General features: G+C 28.9%; 2 protein-coding genes and 1 long non-coding RNA gene across 3 annotated transcripts; 1 reads left to right on the forward strand and 2 right to left on the reverse strand.

The window, feature by feature from the left end:
* Positions 1–6499: 6499 nt before the first annotated feature.
* LOC113378389 lies at positions 6500–7255 on the reverse strand. Its single transcript, XR_003367176.1, has 3 exons — positions 7186–7255; positions 7032–7115; positions 6500–6944 (listed from the first exon to the last, which is right to left on the reverse strand). It is a non-coding gene; the product is annotated as an uncharacterized LOC113378389 (long non-coding RNA).
* Positions 7256–9649: 2394 nt separating this feature from the next.
* Positions 9650–11295, reverse strand: LOC113378116. The gene is made up of 4 exons (XM_026618639.1): positions 10674–11295; positions 10456–10599; positions 10079–10390; positions 9650–10000 (listed from the first exon to the last, which is right to left on the reverse strand). Exons 1-3 carry the CDS (start codon positions 10825–10827, stop codon positions 10125–10127), a joined length of 564 nt encoding a protein of 187 aa, XP_026474424.1. The 5' UTR covers positions 10828–11295; the 3' UTR covers positions 9650–10000; positions 10079–10124.
* A 4939-nt stretch (positions 11296–16234) lies between these two features.
* On the forward strand, positions 16235–17009 carry LOC113378182. The gene is made up of 2 exons (XM_026618712.1): positions 16235–16595; positions 16773–17009. Exons 1-2 carry the CDS (start codon positions 16369–16371, stop codon positions 16870–16872), a joined length of 327 nt encoding a protein of 108 aa, XP_026474497.1. The 5' UTR covers positions 16235–16368; the 3' UTR covers positions 16873–17009.
* The last annotated feature ends 964 nt before the right edge of the window (positions 17010–17973 follow it).

The following is a 17973-nucleotide window of genomic DNA, read 5'->3' on the forward strand; positions in this document are numbered from 1 at the left end:
TTTTTTTCAAAACATCTTTATTATTCCATACGTTTGTTCGACGTAAAATTTACGTCATCTTCAGTGGTTCTACAATTAAAAAACAAAAAGGAAACGTTACAATTTGAATATACATAAGCAATAGTAAAAAGAAAAGTTTTTAACTAAAGAGAATTGCAAAAAACATTACTTACTTGAATTATTTATATTATCACTAACACATATTAATTTAACTTGTAAAAATTATTAATTATAGACAAGCACTAACTGTCAGTAATTTCTTTTTTTAATAAAAAGAATAAAAGATAAAAGTGATTACTAAATAAAATATTATACGTAATACACTTGTATCCGAGGCACAGTGCCAAACAGAATAATATGTTTGTAAGTGTTTGAGATGTGAAGTCAAAATTTTAAAAAAAAAACAAACACATGTGCTGGTTTTGAACGAACGTCTTGGCGCGCTAAGCAAGTGTGCGTAATAGTTGTGTGCAACCGTGGTGTTAGGTATTCGATATGAGTTGGGAGACATTATTTAGAACAAATTGGTAATTTTCGCAAATGAAGCTAGTGTCTGTGCGTTTATTTAAACAATTATTTCTGTTCAAGAAAATGTAGGACGATTCTGAAAAGCGCCTTTGTGAGACTTTCGATTCGTGATGAAGAACCTTTGCGTCATAAAAATTGAAAGTATGGTTATTTAGTTTTAAATGTTCTGTGATCATTGTTTGCCCTTGATTTTTGTTTTTGAATTATTATCGTGTTGTTTCAATCGTTTGATAAGGTTCTGTCCTGTTTCGCCAATATAGGTGGAATCACAGTCATTGCAAGATATTTTATAGACCACATTGGATACTCGTTCTAAACTAGTGCGCGGTTTTAAATTTGAGAAGAGGGAGTTGAGAGTTAAATCGATGTTGCATACTAAACGGAGATTTGCGTTGTAAAAAAGTTTTTTCCACATCGGATAAAGTTCTTTGATGTAAGGAAGGCAAATGGTACCTTCAAAATTATTGTCTTTTGTGGAAATTAAACTTAGGTTGGGGTTAGTTATTTTGTTTTTTAAAAAGTGAGTCTATTGTTTGTGACGGATTTTATAAGATGTGGGGGGATAGGAATTTTGTGTAAGGGTTTTGAAAATTAAATCTAAATTTGAGGTCCAAAATTGTTCGTTAGAAAGGAGGATAGCATGGTCTACAAGATTAATGATAGTACCTATTTTCATGTTAGAGGGGTGGTAAGAGTGAAAATTTAAGTACCTACCTGACCAAGTAGGTTTTTGGTACCAGTTAGTGATAATGCGGTTGTCTGTGTTTTTAATGATTTTGACATCCAAGAAGCTGATAGAGTTATTTTGTTCTTTTTCAAAAGTGAACTGAATGTGTTTGTTAAACGAATTGAAAGAATGAAGCAATAAGTCAAAATTTTGGGGAGGTATACAAGTGATAATGTCATCAACATATCTGTAATAAAAATAAGTGTCTATGTTGATGGAATTAAAGACTCTAGTTTCTAAATGTTTGTAAGGATAATTCGGCTAGGGCAGGGGATATAGAAGAGCCCATGGAGTGCCAAAAATTTGAAGATAAAAACTGTCATTATATATATATATATATAGATATATATATATATATATATCTATAATACTATATATAATAGAGATAATATATATGATATATATATATAATAATAAATATATATCTATCTATATATATATGATAACTTATAATATATAATATTATATACTATATACTATATATATATATGTACATATGGTTGTTCAATGTCTTGTGTGGACAGGGTGGTGTGTCCAAGCCTCGCTTTCTTGTATTCCAATTGCAGCACTGCAAAATGAAATGGCCATTTCATATCACACACTATTCTTCCCTGAATTGAGATTGAGTTTTAGCTCACAGACCTGCCCTAAGGCACAGACTCCTATTATGTGTGTGTGTGTTTGTTTTCATGTCAAAAAACTATCTAAATTATATATTTTTTCTAGATTGCTAGAAAATTTGAATATAATTTAGACATTATCTATACCATATAACTAAAGTATTGAGAATTGATCCGAATAATAAATACCAAACAAAAGAGATAGAAGTTACTAGAACTCTCTTAATGCGCTCAAAAGGTAACTTAAAATCCTATAAGTCTTTCTCATGGAATAAAGCATGGCAGAATCAATGTTAATAGTTCGGACTAACAATAGCATAAATCTAAGAACCGACACAAATATTTTACATGACACTTATATAAACATCATTAATAATTTATAAATTTTTTCATTTATCTTATTCTTTTCAATAAATTAATTTGTTTTTTTCATTTTTATCGATTTTGTATGCGATAGCACTCCTTTTGTTTACATTATAATAATACCCTCTCTGTCTCCATCTATATAAGTACTTCAAAGGGTATGGGCGTGTTTCCATACAGAATTGGCCCCACCCTGGTATTTAAATAATTTTGATGTCATTTTGTAGGTATTTTCGAGAAAATACGACATACCAAATTTCAAATCCGTAGCTCATCATTTGGCCGAGATATCAGTGAAAACATGTGAAAGTGGCCCCTTTTTTCAAACTCACTTTTTGTCGGAAATATGAGAGATATCGAAAAAATGTTAACGTCATTCTATTTATACTGATCTTGTCTATGTTGTTCATAACAAATAATGTGAAAAAATTATTTGTTAGTGTGAGAAAAAGTGAAAATAATTTTTTGTTTTGAATTTTCGGGTAGTGCGGTTGTTTGGACTAATTTTTAATTAGCATCATTAGAAGGGCTATTGAATTTTCTTTTGGTGTGCAAAATTTTGTTTTATTTCATGTGGTAGAACACATTCAAAATTAGAAAAAACCTGAGCAAGTACATGCTCGCGCTCATATAGCGCCCGTGTAAGTCGTCTCTCATTCGCAACGACTAGCAACAGCATTGCTCGCCGCGCGTCTTGATAAATTAAAACATTCTTAATAAACACAAGATATATACATTTATATTTTGAATAATTATATATTTATATGTATATGTATAATAACTATTTTTATATAATTAAATATATATTATTTATATATTGCACAAGTATATTATATGATTTAATCATCATTAATAATTTATTAATTATTAATATTAATTATTAAGACCACTAAATAAATAAAATATAGATTGATAAAAAATATACATAATAATAGTATATCGGTATAGGATTACTATTCATGCTACAGTAATGTATACAAATGCAAGTATGGTAAGTTAGTCATAAATATATTAAATAATATCTTGAAGTTTTTTTTTAAATTAAATATTATATATTATTATTTAAATTAAAGATTATATTTTCAATATATTCTATGAAATGGAATTACTCTACTTATAAACGATATTAGAAAATTCGCGGCATTATGATTATATATTGTATTGTGGTAACAACTAAATTATATACTAATCAAATTAAATTGATACTAAAATATAAGAAAAGTGCAAAATCGACTGGTACAAAGGTGTAGATCACACAAAAATTAAAAAAAACATTATTCATTTAATAATTATTAAAAACTTCGTGATTAGTTAAATTCGAAAATTATATTAATTTTATTCTATCTGTATTTTGTTATATTATGTGTGGTTTATGCGAGCAAAATTTCAAATATCGTTTTAATTAAGGATGATACACAATAGTGCAGTAGTTCAATAATTATTATGAGTATTTATAAGTAGAGTAATTCCATTTCATAGAATATATTGAAAATATAATCTTTAATTTAAATAATAATATATAATATTTAATTTAAAAAAAAACTTCAAGATATTATTTAATATATTTATGACTAACTTAGTATACCATACTTGCATTTGTATACATTACTGTAGCATGAATAGTAATCCTATACCGATATACTATTATTATGTATATTTTTTATCAATCTATATTTTATTTATTTAGTGGTCTTAATAATTAATATTAATAATTAATAAATTATTAATGATGATTAAATCATATAATATACTTGTGCAATATATAAATAATATATATTTAATTATATAAAAATAGTTATTATACATATACATATAAATATATAATTATTCAAAATATAAATGTATATATCTTGTGTTTTATTAAAAATGTTTTAATTTATCAAGACGCGCGGCGAGCAATGCTGTTGCTAGTCGTTGCGAATGAGAGACGACTTACACGGGCGCTATATGAGCGCGAGCATGTACTTGCTCAGGTTTTTTCTAATTTTGAATGTGTTCTACCACATGAAATAAAACAAAATTTTGCACACCAAAAGAAAATTCAATAGCCCTTCTAATGATGCTAATTAAAAATTAGTCCAAACAACCGCACTACCCGAAAATTCAAAACAAAAAATTATTTTCACTTTTTCTCACACTAACAAATAATTTTTTCACATTATTTGTTATGAACAACATAGACAAGATCAGTATAAATAGAATGACGTTAACATTTTTTCGATATCTCTCATATTTCCGACAAAAAGTGAGTTTGAAAAAGGGGCCACTTTCACATGTTCTCACTGATATCTCGGCCAAATGATGAGCTACGGATTTGAAATTTGGTATGTCGTATTTTCTCGAAAATACCTATAAAATGACATCAAAATTATTTAAATACCAGGGTGGGGCCAATTCTGTATGGAAACACGCCCATACCCTTTGTTTAGAATATTTCTGTAAGTGTTATATGTTTCTTTAGTACTGTGTCAAGCATTGCAAGGAATAGTTGGTGTTTTTTGTATACCAAAAATTAAATGAAATTTAAATAAATTATTAAAGAATGTGTAGTATATAAGTAACTGTTTTTGAAATTACACTGAAGATGAGACACACCATGGTCTCGAAACGTCTGTAATCATAAAATAAAGTTGTGTTAAACAAATCTGAGTGCTGTTTTGTTCATATTAAACAATTAATATTCGTTCCACTCATATCATAAAATTCTATATATATATATATATAGATATATATATATATATATATATATATACATATACATATACACACATATATATATATATATATATATATATATATATACATACATATACATATACACACAAACACATATATATATATATATATATATATATATATATATGTACATATGGTTGTTCAATGTCTTGTGTGGACAGGGTGGTGTGTCCAAGCCTCGCTTTCTTGTATTCAAAAATAGCCCAATTGCAGCACTGCAAAATGAAATGACAATTTCATATCACACACTATTCTTCCCTGATTAAGATCGAGTTCTAGCTCACAGACCTGCCCAAGGGCACAGACTCCTATTATGTGTGTGTGTGTGCTTTCATGTCAAAAAACTATCTAAATTATATATATCTTTTTCTAGATTTCTAGAAAATTTAAATATAATTTAGACATTATCTATACCATATAACTGAAGTATTGAGAATTGATCTGAATAATAAATACCAAACAAGAGATAGAAGTTACTAGAACTCTCTTAATGCGCTCAAAAGGTAACTTAAAATCCCAGCAACAACAATTCAAAAAGGTCATAAATTTGTATTGCAATCAAAAAAGAGGAACATATTCAAAAATAAGGAATAAAATTTATGCCTAAGATATTCTTGTAAAACAACTCTGTTTATATTCATCTTGGTGCTCAATCAAATAATGATTAAGTTACATTAAATCTATGTATAGTCTCTATCTGAAAACCTTTTCTGCACATTGTGTTAATCTGCTTTAAAATGTTGAACAAAATATCATTATCATCATTATCACAAAGAAAAAGAAATCATTATGTTCTCATAACAGTAACTGGCAAAAGTTCAAGAAAGTTATATGCAAACACATTTGCCAATTTAATTAAAAGATAAAACCAAAATTACTTTCATCTGAAAACCATATCAACAGCTTACTAAAATGAATTACTGTATGGGTATGTCATTTGAAAACTATTTTGCTGTTATCCGGTAAATTATTGTACAATTCATGATCTATATACTTCTCGATATCTGTTAAACGTATTATCACCAATAATAAATAGAAATAAGCTGTATAGCAAAATATACTCCATGAAGTAGCCACTTATTTACAATTTCTACATTTGCTAAAACATTTAACAACTTCATTATTTATTACTATAAATTTATAAAAAAAAACACATTCATGAAACAATCACAAAAAATATGAACATTGCGCACAGTTCAAGTATCAACTATTTGATTTGAAAAATTTTGAAAAAGACAAGAGCATGATCAGCAAATAAACTTTCCCTACCATTTGCCAGTTCTGAAAACCAACAATATGATCCTTTTAACAGTCGTAAAATAATGCAGATGATAATGATATTTCATCAAACATCAGAATACAGTTTTTGCTATTCAAATATTTTTTCTCTGCCATAGCTGAACCCAATGTTTGGAAAACAGTCTCATTAATACCACTATACAAAGGAATTGCTGAGAGCAACTTTCTCAATGTTTGAGGAGCAGGCAAAACAAATATTTTTCTCCACAAGTAATAACCTCTTGGAGTAATTTTATGCAGAGTTAAAGCAAGAATTTTATTATTAAGTGTAAATTTTCAACCTTTTGGCTTTTTCGTATGTTCTCTTAGTTGACTTAATATAAAATTAGGAGCACTCTTATTTAATGTTGCTGGGAGACAAGCAAAATTTTCAGCACATTTGAGACTTTCTCGTAACTCCTGCCTCAATGTTTTTTTTGTATATTTATCCTTCTGATTTCTTTTCTCAACACATTTGTTATATTGTATAAATTTTGTTATTTTCATAACTGGTCTCTGCACGGCTTATATCTTGAGTTAAGAACCTCTGCTAAAAAGAAATAAATCTAGAATCATTTGCTACGAACATAAATTGTAGTATAAAAAATTTTAAATAACAAATCTTTCAGGGACGGTTTTCCTTCTTCGGTTTTGCCTTTCTTTTGGCTTCAACATTCCTTGTTGCTCTACTGCTGTAAAGTCCAAGAAAGGCACAATAAAATGTTATATTAGAATAATATAAACAGATGAAAGCTCATTTAATGATAAAAGTTATTTACTTTGCCTGTCCATATCATTCACGCATGCATTATGAGACGATTCAAACATTCCTTGTGTCTCTACTAGTGTAGAGTCCAAGAAAGCTACAATAAAATGTTATATTAGAATAATACAAAAAAGTGTTATAAAAAGAATAATTTTTCAATAACATACCTTCCAGAAAGGGATTTAGTAAGACGGGTGTCTTGTATTTATAACCTTAAAATTCCTAGCATTGATACTGTTAAATGCCTCAGTTATTAAGCTACAATAAAAAATTATATCAGAAGTGCTAGTAATACATGCGAGTATTTTGTTGTGTGCATATTGACAAAACTTCTTATTCCCCTAGTTGATTGATAAAACTTCTTATTCCCCTAGTTCTCACCATCAGTGCTCAGCCCGGGCTCCAGTTATTTTACTAATCATTTTACAAATTATGTCATTTTCTGCAGAAAATACATGCATTTTTGCATATTTGTTGGTGTTCCGCATTGTTGTACACCGCACTTTCACATGATATTTGTTATGCTGCGTCCCCACTGCACGAATCCGTGCGGCGAATCCTGTTCGCGACGCACGCATGCGTTGGCTCTTGTGCGCGACGCACACTGCGAGCAATTTGATACATTTGAAACTTTTAGGATTCCATAATATTTTTTTTCTTGGTACAGTTCAATTATAAGAAGTGTAAAAAAGTATAACATCTTCTCTACGCATATCCATTTTCAAAATTGAGGATAAGATGAAATATCTCAATGCCTTAACTGTACAATTGAACTTATACCGTAGCACAGATCAACGTTTACGTACAAGTTCAAAGAAATAACGTATACGGATACAGAGGCAGGCTGACCAACAATTATCAGTTTTGAATAAAAATTATTACTTCTGTTCTAAATATAAATACTTGTCAGAAAAGACTTTGAGCAAAAATTCAGTCTGCATATTAATAAGATTTTAAATGATATTTAGCGTAATTGCAAATAATACAATATTACCATTTTTTTTTTGAAACATTTAATTTATTTTGAATAATAAATATATGATACGTCATATAAGTAGCAAGAGTATATATATATATATATATATATATACATGATAATATCATGATGATATAAAATTAACTCTGAAATATGATAAATAAAGTCTACCAAATATATTTTAGTTGGATATACATATATTTCAACATATCTATAACTTAATTACCGATGTATTTCCTATACTAATAGTTAGATAAAATTATAATTAGTACATCAATTTTAATGACTGCTTACTTATTTACATTTTTGATCCGCGCTTTGACGCTAATCCATTAGTGTCGGTTCGGGTATCCTCGGCAGCCCGATGCGTCGGGTTGCTCGCGGCGGGAGCGAGCGCCGCGAACGCAAGCTATTGAAATTTTCGTGTCGCTTCGACCATGTTCGGCAGGGTACGTAATTCTAAAAATAAACCCCCCCTCCCATTTTCAAACAAAAAAAGAAGAAAAAAGTGCGCTATGGACATGCGCAGTGGACAAATTTAAAGGAAATTCGTGCGTTCGCACAGTATCACTCCGCTGCGCAAATTTGTTCGTGACGCACCATTCGCCGCACGGATTCGTAACAGTGGAGACGCGGCATTATAAACTTTTAACAAACATTTGACACTTTGACACTAAAATATTATTCCGCCATATTAGATTCTCAAATATTTTCTTTAGCCCGTTTTGTAGCGCTACCAGCGCTCCAATCGCGGGAGACGGAACTAAAAACGAGATTACAGACACGGTTCCTCATCCAGTCACTGGCGGCCATTTTTTGACACGACAATATACTTCATGAAGAGGTGACAAACAAAGCAGGCGTACCAATATAAAAGTGTAAATAACCCTAGTACATAATGACAGTTCATAGACGTCAATGTGACAGTTACAATTTAATTTCAGCTCTCATATATTAATGTATATCAATATATTATATATATTTAATTTTTTTCTACGATCATAATATTACGTAGAGGATTTAGTACTGTCATAGTATATAGTAATAATCATATTAAGCCTGAAAGTGGTAAAATGTAGTACTTATATAAGAAGTTTTATTCAGTAAGTTAAATAAACGTACAACTGTTTTCTCCGAAAAAGTTATTGTCGTATAAAAATGTGAATAATAATCTGTCGAAATAGTTGTGACGTGCTATTATATAGCTGAAATTTGTTAAATTCTCAATCAATTAGGTGGAGTTCTGTAAGGTACCACAAAGTTTTGTTCAGGCATTTGAAATTATTTCCATCCTTGTTATAAAATTAACAGTACGTATCGTATTGAAAAATTGAACCTAATTTTGGTCAACAAATAAAAGATTAATGCTTTAACATAAGCTTTAGCATTGTTTTTTTTTAATCAAAAATATACTGTTTTTTATAAAAGAAAAACTATTCATTTATAATGATAAAAATTTATTGATATTATAGAACATATTAATATACATATATTTACAATTTAAAACCTATTTCCATAATATTGTTAAAGCATGGTATAATAAATATATTTATGCAAATAATGCAAATACCAATCACATTTAATTAAAATAATTAAATTATTTGTCGTTAGATACAAAAATGCACACATAAGCAGTGTGTTATGATACTGGCAAGGCTATATAATGTATAGATATTTACAATTTGAAACACATTTCCATAACTTGAATGAATGGCATAACTTTAAATAAATTATGCAAATAAAGCAAACATCAATAATAGTTAATTATGAAGATAATTAAATTATTTCCAGCATTAAATGCAAAGAATGCAAAGAATCGGCTACACTTCTTGAATCATTTTTATTTATAAAGGTATCATTTGGTGGTAACACCCGCCTTTTTATATTTCATAAATCTTTCTTCGTTATCATGGAAGCTCTCAGTGGTCTCAGTAATTTTTTGTTATAACAATCTTCACGTATGTTTTTTATAATAAAGTCATGATATACGCCTGCTTTAATTTGATCTGGAAAAAATATATTACAAATGACAAAGAACTAACAACAATGTGATAATTGCATTTATGAAAATAAATTAATTATACCCTTGATGTTTCTGATCAAATTTTGATCCAGCCGCACATATTTTATCTAATTTCCATGTCCCACATGTGTCTTCCAGTAATCAACTTCAACATGTCCGTCATTATACACCATGCACATAATTCGTGAGGGACAAGCATGCCCAATTTTTTTGCTACCCCTTAAACATGTTTCCTTTGTTTGGTGACTGTGTGATCGATGGCGATTATAATATTGAATGGTGCAGCAATTGTCTTTTGTTATGTATGCTGCAGTGTCCTTCACATATGACGTAATACTGTTCTGTTCCATCTCAGTTTTCCAGCTGTAAAAATCTATATCAAATGATGAAATTATAGAAATGTTTGTTGAAAATCTTCATAATTAAAAGTTGACAAACCATTAATAGAAGAAAACAGTTTGTCTTTGTGTTCAATATTGATGTGATGATGACATTCAATATGTTTTTGTAGTGCGCTGTACCGTGTGTAAGCATTCCCGCAATCCTCAATGGGGCAAGTAATTCTGAGAACCCTTGGAGAACCTATAAATGAACAATTATGGTAACTTTGTGGATTTAATATTAAATATATTTAAATAATACTTATATTTTAATACCTGTAAAATGTTCTGAGTACAGCGAAGCATTATCTTGGGGTCTGGGTCGCGTTGGGGTCACTGGAAAGAATGTGAGCGATATGGATGATTGGGAAAGTAGTGGGGAAGATGGTTGTCGAATAAAGGAAACAGTATTGGAATTAGCGGTTGTCATATGAATTGGTGAAGCAGGAAGCGCATCCGAGTGGAAGGATGTTGTAGGAATTGGTGAAGCAAGAAAAGCATATGAATGGAAGGATGTCGTAGGGATTGATGTAGCAGGAAGAGCATATGAATGGAAGGATGTCGTTGGTATTGGTGAAGAAGCAAATGATGTAGAAGGATTTGGCAAAGCAGGAAGAGTTGTGTAAGAAGTTTTTGAAGCAGTAAGGGTACATGAATAAGAAGTAGTGGGAGGAATTAATGAAGAGGGTAGAGCATAAGAAGGCAGCGCAAGGGATGTTTCTGGATTAATTCGGGAATCATAAAAATATGTGCATTGTAGTTTGGAGTCTGTAGGAGATGTATCAGGAATGGAGGAACGAAAAGTTTTGATGTGCCTTTGAAATGAGGAAGAAGCATGCAAATTTTTTTTGGCAAAATGTACATTCAAAATTTTGAAAGTACTCTTTAGGCTGTATGTGATGTACTAACCTGTTGTGACGGCAAAGAGAACTAGTGGAAGCAAAAGTTTTAAAGCAATGGATACATTGGTTTTGCTTTTTCATATTGAATATAAAAAAAGAAAGGGGTTGAACTATAGTATAAATCTAAACTAACTTAAGCTATGATTAAAAGATAACTTATGTATAAAAAAGAAATATGAACTAAAATATTATGAGCTAAAAGTAACGTAGAAATCAACTAACGAGATAAATATGAAATTTTTAAATGAAATGAAATCTAACCTAAATGTAACCTAGCTATGAATTGAAATGCAACCTAACCTAAGTGATTAAAACCTTATATATTTGTCTAAAAATAAAATAATGCAGATATACCTACTTCTAAAGCGATCTAAAAATTGTAAAATAGCTAGAACATAAATAGTAATATAATAACCCTAACCTATAAAACACGTAAAAACAAAGAAAAAGACCTTAACCTATAAAAATATGAACAAAATAATAAACTTAGTAAATAAAAAAATATATGTTAATATAATAATGACGAGCAACACACGATTCACAAGAAAATTATACTAAAACCGTATTAATAACGCACAAAATAATTAAAAAACGAGGTAGCAAAAAAAAAACACCGGAAAATAATAGATGAATAGGGAACGGGCAAGCTCATAAAAATGTCAGTGAAAACGCCATGACTTCACGGGGTGGCGAAAAAGTGCAAACACGGTTGCCAAACAAGATGGCGTTTGACAGGTTTTATTTCGTATTTTGACAGGTTTTATTCAAACTTATGTGCTTGTTAAAGATGGTTATTGCTTCTTATAATCGCAGTTTTTATCTATTTCTAATAATAATGCGGCATATCTGAGTCACCAATCATGTGCGTATATTAAGTGAAGAAAGCGCATGAATAAGAAAGTGAATTTTGTTATAATTAACGTTAGAAGAAATAAATTGCTTCGTTGGATAGATTTATTGAGGTATGTACTCATAATTAAAATGTATTTGCTATTGACCACCATATTAAAACAAACATGTGTTGCTTAAAGGCATGATAAAATTTTCAGACAAGGCCATAAGATATTTTATGATTTGCATGTTGTGTTATCAGCTGAACAAAGTTTAGATCTTTCTATTAGCACTTTGTTGCAGAATGAATCTCGTATTTGATACGATGTCAGGACTTACAGGATTTCTACACTGCAATTTGATTTGATTTAATTGTTTTGTTACCTGCAGGTATGTTTTGTTTTATTGCATGAAAAGATATTACTTTTAAAAGTTTTAGGAAGCTATTGTATCAGTATATGCACGATTGAAGAATTTCTCCAAAATTTTATATCGATGAGCAGTATTTGCTAATATTGATAGAAGAGGGTCTCCTTCATAGATTGGTAATTATTTGTGTGAATTTAATATTACACACCTGTTAAAATTTTATACTTTAAATTATATGCTCTCAATGTTTTTTCTTTCAGATTAATTTAGGTACATATAAGAAGTATTCATCATTGATTTCCAAAAGCTTTCAATTTATGTATTACATATAACATTTATGTACAGTTAATATTATTATACAAGCTAACAGTCATGATACATATATATTTAATCTAATATAAACTAACATTTCTTTCATTTACCATCCCCATCTTATCCAATAATGAAAGTTTGAAGGTTCACCAAAATAGGACGTAAAAAAACAATATTTTCACCAGAAAATTGATAGTCCTTTGGTATATTACATAGAAGTTTTAAAATTTTCATTCTGTGTATGACTCATTCTACATGTATACACACACTAGAGTTTAATTAATATCTCCTGGTGAAAGTAATCCATTTTAAATTTAATTTTAAACAAAGCGTATGCACAAGTACTGCTATATTTATTAATTTGTCTAACTCAGTCCATATTGATGAAAATCCTGACTATAAAGTACAATTAAAAACTTTGTCTTTTTTACTCATGAATTTACCTTTGTCAGTTAATACAGCACCTTCAGATTTTACTTTTTTTTTATTACGCCCGAGAGTACATTAATTTGGGTTGGAGTGATTCTGCCTAAGCCCACATTATTAACAAATGAAATAAAGCCATCTGGAGTGCAAATAAATAAGAACCTACTTTCAAATACCCTGGAAACTACCAACGAATGAAACTGAAAAGTAAAACCTAAAGCAATATAACTAATTTCTAACTTTCATAATTAGTGTTTTCTAAGAATCAAACTCACAAATGGATTTTTAATAATACTTTTATGCATGTAAATATGATCATTTAAGCAAATATTGATTTAATTTACTAAAGCCTCTTCAAACTTTGAACTTTCTTCATATTTTTCTGATTGAATATCCTTCCTGAATGTAAATAGTACGTGCGTATAGTTAGCAGCACAAGTACCTAGCAGCAAAATAATTTCAAGGTCATTTGTTTAAAATTTAATTTTACTGTATAAAATGTTAAAATATTGCTATAAAGTCAATTAAATCTTAATGTTTTAGGCTTTTTTAGTTTTTTTGACATAAATATCTTAAACATAATTATCTGACAGCATTATTTTCCATTGTTACCAACATCCCACAGTCGGTGCTGGCGATTCTGCTGTTGATAATGCAAATAAAATTACAAATATTACATCAAATTTTACATTAATGATATTAATGTTTCCTTATTAACTCAATAAACATAAATGTGAAAGAAAAATATAGTGTTTCGTGTTGATTTCAAGAAATTTACAACAAATTCTTTCGCTGTGTTTGGGAGGTTATTAAGTCTGCTGCTAGAACATTTTGATAGAAATAATCCATCAAATTTTACATTTTTGATACTAATGTTTCCTTATTAACTTAATAAACATAAATGCGAAAGAAAAATATAGTGTTTCGTGTTGATTTCAAGAAATTTACAACAAATTCTTTCGCTGTGTTTGAGAGGTTATTAAGTCTGCTGCTAGAACATTTTGATAGAAATAATCCATCAAATTTTACATTTATGATACTAATGTTTCCTTATTAACTCAATAAATATAAATGTCAAAGAAAAATATAGTGTTTCGTGTTGATTTCAAGAAATTTACAACAAATTTTTTCGCTGTGTTTGAGAGGTTAAGTCTGCTGCTAGAAGTTTTTGATAGAAATAATCCATCAAATTTTACATTTTTGATACTAATGTTTCCTTATTAACTCAATAAATATAAATGTGAAAGAAAAATATAGTGTTTCGTGTTGATTTCAAGAAATTTACAACAAATTTTTTCGCTGTGTTTGAGAGGTTAAGTTTGCTGCTAGAAGTTTTTGATAGAAATAATCCATCAAATTTTACATTTTTGATACTAATGTTTCCTTATTAACTCAATAAATATAAATGTCAAAGAAAAATATAGTGTTTCGTGTTGATTTCAAGAAATTTACAACAAATTCTTTGAGAGTTGTGTGTTTGAGAGTTTATTAAATCTGCTGCTAGAACTTTTTGATATAAATAATCCATCAAATTTTACATTTTTGATACTAATGTTTCCTTATTAACTCAATAAATATAAATGTCAAAGAAAAATATAGTGTTTCGTGTTGATTTCAAGAAATTTACAACAAATTCTTTCGCTGTGTTTGAGAGGTTATTAAGTCTGCTGCTAGAACATTTTGATAGAAATAATCCATCAAGTTTTACATTTATGATACTAATGTTTCCTTATTAACTCAATAAATATAAATGTCAATGAAAAATATAGTGTTTCGTGTTGATTTCAAGAAATTTACAACAATTTTTTTCGCTGTGTTTGAGAGGTTATTAAGTCTGCTGCTAGAACATTTTGATAGAAATAATCCATCAAATTTTACATTTATGATACTAATGTTTCCTTATTAACTCAATAAATATAAATGTCAAAGAAAAACATAGTGTTTCATGTTGATTTCAAGAAATTTACAACAAATTTTTTCGCTATGTTTGAGAGGTTAAGTCTGCTGCTAGAAGTTTTTGATAGAAATAATCCATCAAATTTTACATTTTTGATACTAATGTTTCCTTATTAACTCAATAAATATAAATGTCAAAGAAAAATATAGTGTTTCGTGTTGATTTCAAGAAATTTACAACAAATTCTTTCGCTGTGTTTGAGAGGTTATTAAGTCTGCTGCTAGAGCTAGAACATTTTGATAGAAATAATCCATCAAATTTTACATTTATGATACTAATGTTTCCTTATTAACTCAATAAATATAAATGTCAATGAAAAATATAGTGTTTCGTGTTGATTTCAAGAAATTTACAACAATTTTTTTCGCTGTGTTTGAGAGGTTATTAAGTCTGCTGCTAGAACATTTTGATAGAAATAATCCATCAAATTTTACATTTATGATACTAATGTTTCCTTATTAACTCAATAAATATAAATGTCAAAGAAAAATATAGTGTTTCGTGTTGATTTCAAGAAATTTACAACAAATTTTTTCGCTGTGTTTGAGAGGTTAAGTCTGCTGCTAGAAGTTTTTGATAGAAATAATCCATCAAATTTTACATTTTTGATACTAATGTTTCCTTATTAACTCAATAAATATAAATGTGAAAGAAAAATATAGTGTTTCGTGTTGATTTCAAGAAATTTACAACAAATTTTTTCGCTGTGTTTGAGAGGTTAAGTTTGCTGCTAGAAGTTTTTGATAGAAATAATCCATCAAATTTTACATTTTTGATACTAATGTTTCCTTATTAACTCAATAAATATAAATGTCAAAGAAAAATATAGTGTTTCGTGTTGATTTCAAGAAATTTACAACAAATTCTTTGAGAGTTGTGTGTTTGAGAGTTTATTAAATCTGCTGCTAGAACTTTTTGATATAAATAATCCATCAAATTTTACATTTTTGATACTAATGTTTCCTTATTAGCTCAATAAATATAAATGTGAAATAAGTAATACATAATGTAAATGCAATAAAATAAGTTTATAAAGATAAACGTGAATATATATGAAACACATGTTGTCTTAAACAACACACATTCACAATTGAGAACGAATGAATCATTTCGATTGAGATTGCATCCAGGGCATCACACAGGAGATTCTATTTTAGAGCAGCTTAAAATTGGCATGGTATCTCAGATGGCATTGGACTACATGCATCTCGTGTGTTTAGGTGTCACCAAAAGATTGTTAAGTCTGTGGGTGAAAGGTTCGAGAGATGTCCAATTAGATAACAAAGCGACTGAAAGGGTAAGTGAATTTTTGGTAAGTTATAAAAAATGTGTAACTCCTGAGTTTTCTAGGTTACCAAGATCTCCTAAAGATGTTAACTATTGGAAGGCCAACGAGTTCAGGTTGGTTCTGCTATATTTTGGACCCATAGTTTTACAACCTGTACTGGAAAAGAATAAGTACATCAATTTCATACAACTTAGTTTGGAGATTAGAATTTTGTGCGACCCAGAGATGTGCATCGAGAAAAACGATACAGTAAACAGATTTCTCACTAATTTTGTGAATGAATATTCAAGGCTATATGGAGCTGGCCGGATGACTTACAACACCCACAATTTGATACATCTTCCGGCTGATGTGATGAATTTCAAATGTAGCTTAGATCGGTTCAGCTGATTTCCTTTTGAAAGCTATTTCAAGAAGGTACAAGATAAGCTGCAGAACTCGCCGAAACCTATCCACCAGCTGGTCAACAGAATGACTGAAGAGGAGATGCTTGAAGCAATCTTTGCTAATGAGCAGAGATATCCAAATATGCAGTATGGAAGAGATGGACAGATAAAAATAAAATATAAAGATTTTATTATTTGTAATAGCGCTCCAGACAATCTTTGTATGGGCACTGATAATTTTCTATTATTTTTTCAGCATATTCATGATTTAAATCAAATTGTATGTTTATGAATTAAGAATTATAAGCCATTGTTTGTGAGTGCATGTGATTATACGATTTTTCATATGTATTTATATCATTTAAATGACAACAATAGTAATGATGTTGTAATATCCGCACAGCAAATTAAAAAAAAGTGCCTTAATTTGCCATATATTACTGGAAAATATTTTGTGTCAATACCAATAATTCATTTGAATAATTGACATCATACTATTAAGGCATTATTACATGTTAATTATTCAAATGTATTATTGGTATTGACACAAAATATTTTCCAGTAACGTATGGCAAATTAAGGCACTTTTTTTTAATTTGCTGTGCGAATATTACAATTATTAAATAATTGAATTGTTTAATTTTAAATATACTATTGTATAGAATAATTGTATAAAAATAAATATAAAATAATATAATGTAATAAACAGTTTCATTGTTCACTATGTTTACAGTTTCAGCAGTTTCATTGTTAACTTTGTATATATAACTTTAAACACTTTTTGCTTTACATTTATATTTATTGAGTGAGTTAATAAGGAAACATTAGTATCATAAATGTAAAATTTGATGGATTATTTCTATCAAAAAGTTCTAGCAGCAGATTTAATAACCTCTCACACAACTCTCAAAGAATTTGTTGTAAATTTCTTGAAATCAACACGAAACACTATATTTTTGCTTCACATTTATGTTTATTACGTTAATAAGGAAACATTAGTATCATAAATGTAAAATTTGATGGATTATTTCTATCAAAAAGTTCTAGCAGCAGATTTAATAAACTCTCAAACACACAACTCTCAAAGAATTTGTTGTAAATTTCT

This window comes from Ctenocephalides felis, unplaced genomic scaffold (genome assembly GCF_003426905.1).
Source record: "Ctenocephalides felis isolate EL2017-DRISC unplaced genomic scaffold, ASM342690v1 CF-g0.4_SCAFFOLD_01886, whole genome shotgun sequence".
In the NCBI taxonomy this organism is placed as follows: Eukaryota; Metazoa; Arthropoda; class Insecta; order Siphonaptera; family Pulicidae; genus Ctenocephalides; species Ctenocephalides felis.

What these genes read in the sequence shown, in the direction of transcription:
- LOC113378116 (XM_026618639.1), bottom strand. Translation starts at nt 10,827, where the DNA reads ATGACAACCGCTAATTCCAATACTGTTTCCTTTATTCGACAACCATCT. An exon ending in GTACTCAGAACATTTTACAG is followed by an intron (nt 10,600 to 10,673) that starts GTATTAAAATAT and finishes GTTCATTTATAG; the next exon opens with GTTCTCCAAGGGTTCTCAGA. An exon ending in ACTGTTTTCTTCTATTAATG is followed by an intron (nt 10,391 to 10,455) that starts GTTTGTCAACTT and finishes CATTTGATATAG; the next exon opens with ATTTTTACAGCTGGAAAACT.
- LOC113378182 (XM_026618712.1), top strand. Translation starts at nt 16,369, where the DNA reads ATGGTATCTCAGATGGCATTGGACTACATGCATCTCGTGTGTTTAGGT. An exon ending in TGGAAGGCCAACGAGTTCAG is followed by an intron (nt 16,596 to 16,772) that starts GTTGGTTCTGCT and finishes TGAATATTCAAG; the next exon opens with GCTATATGGAGCTGGCCGGA.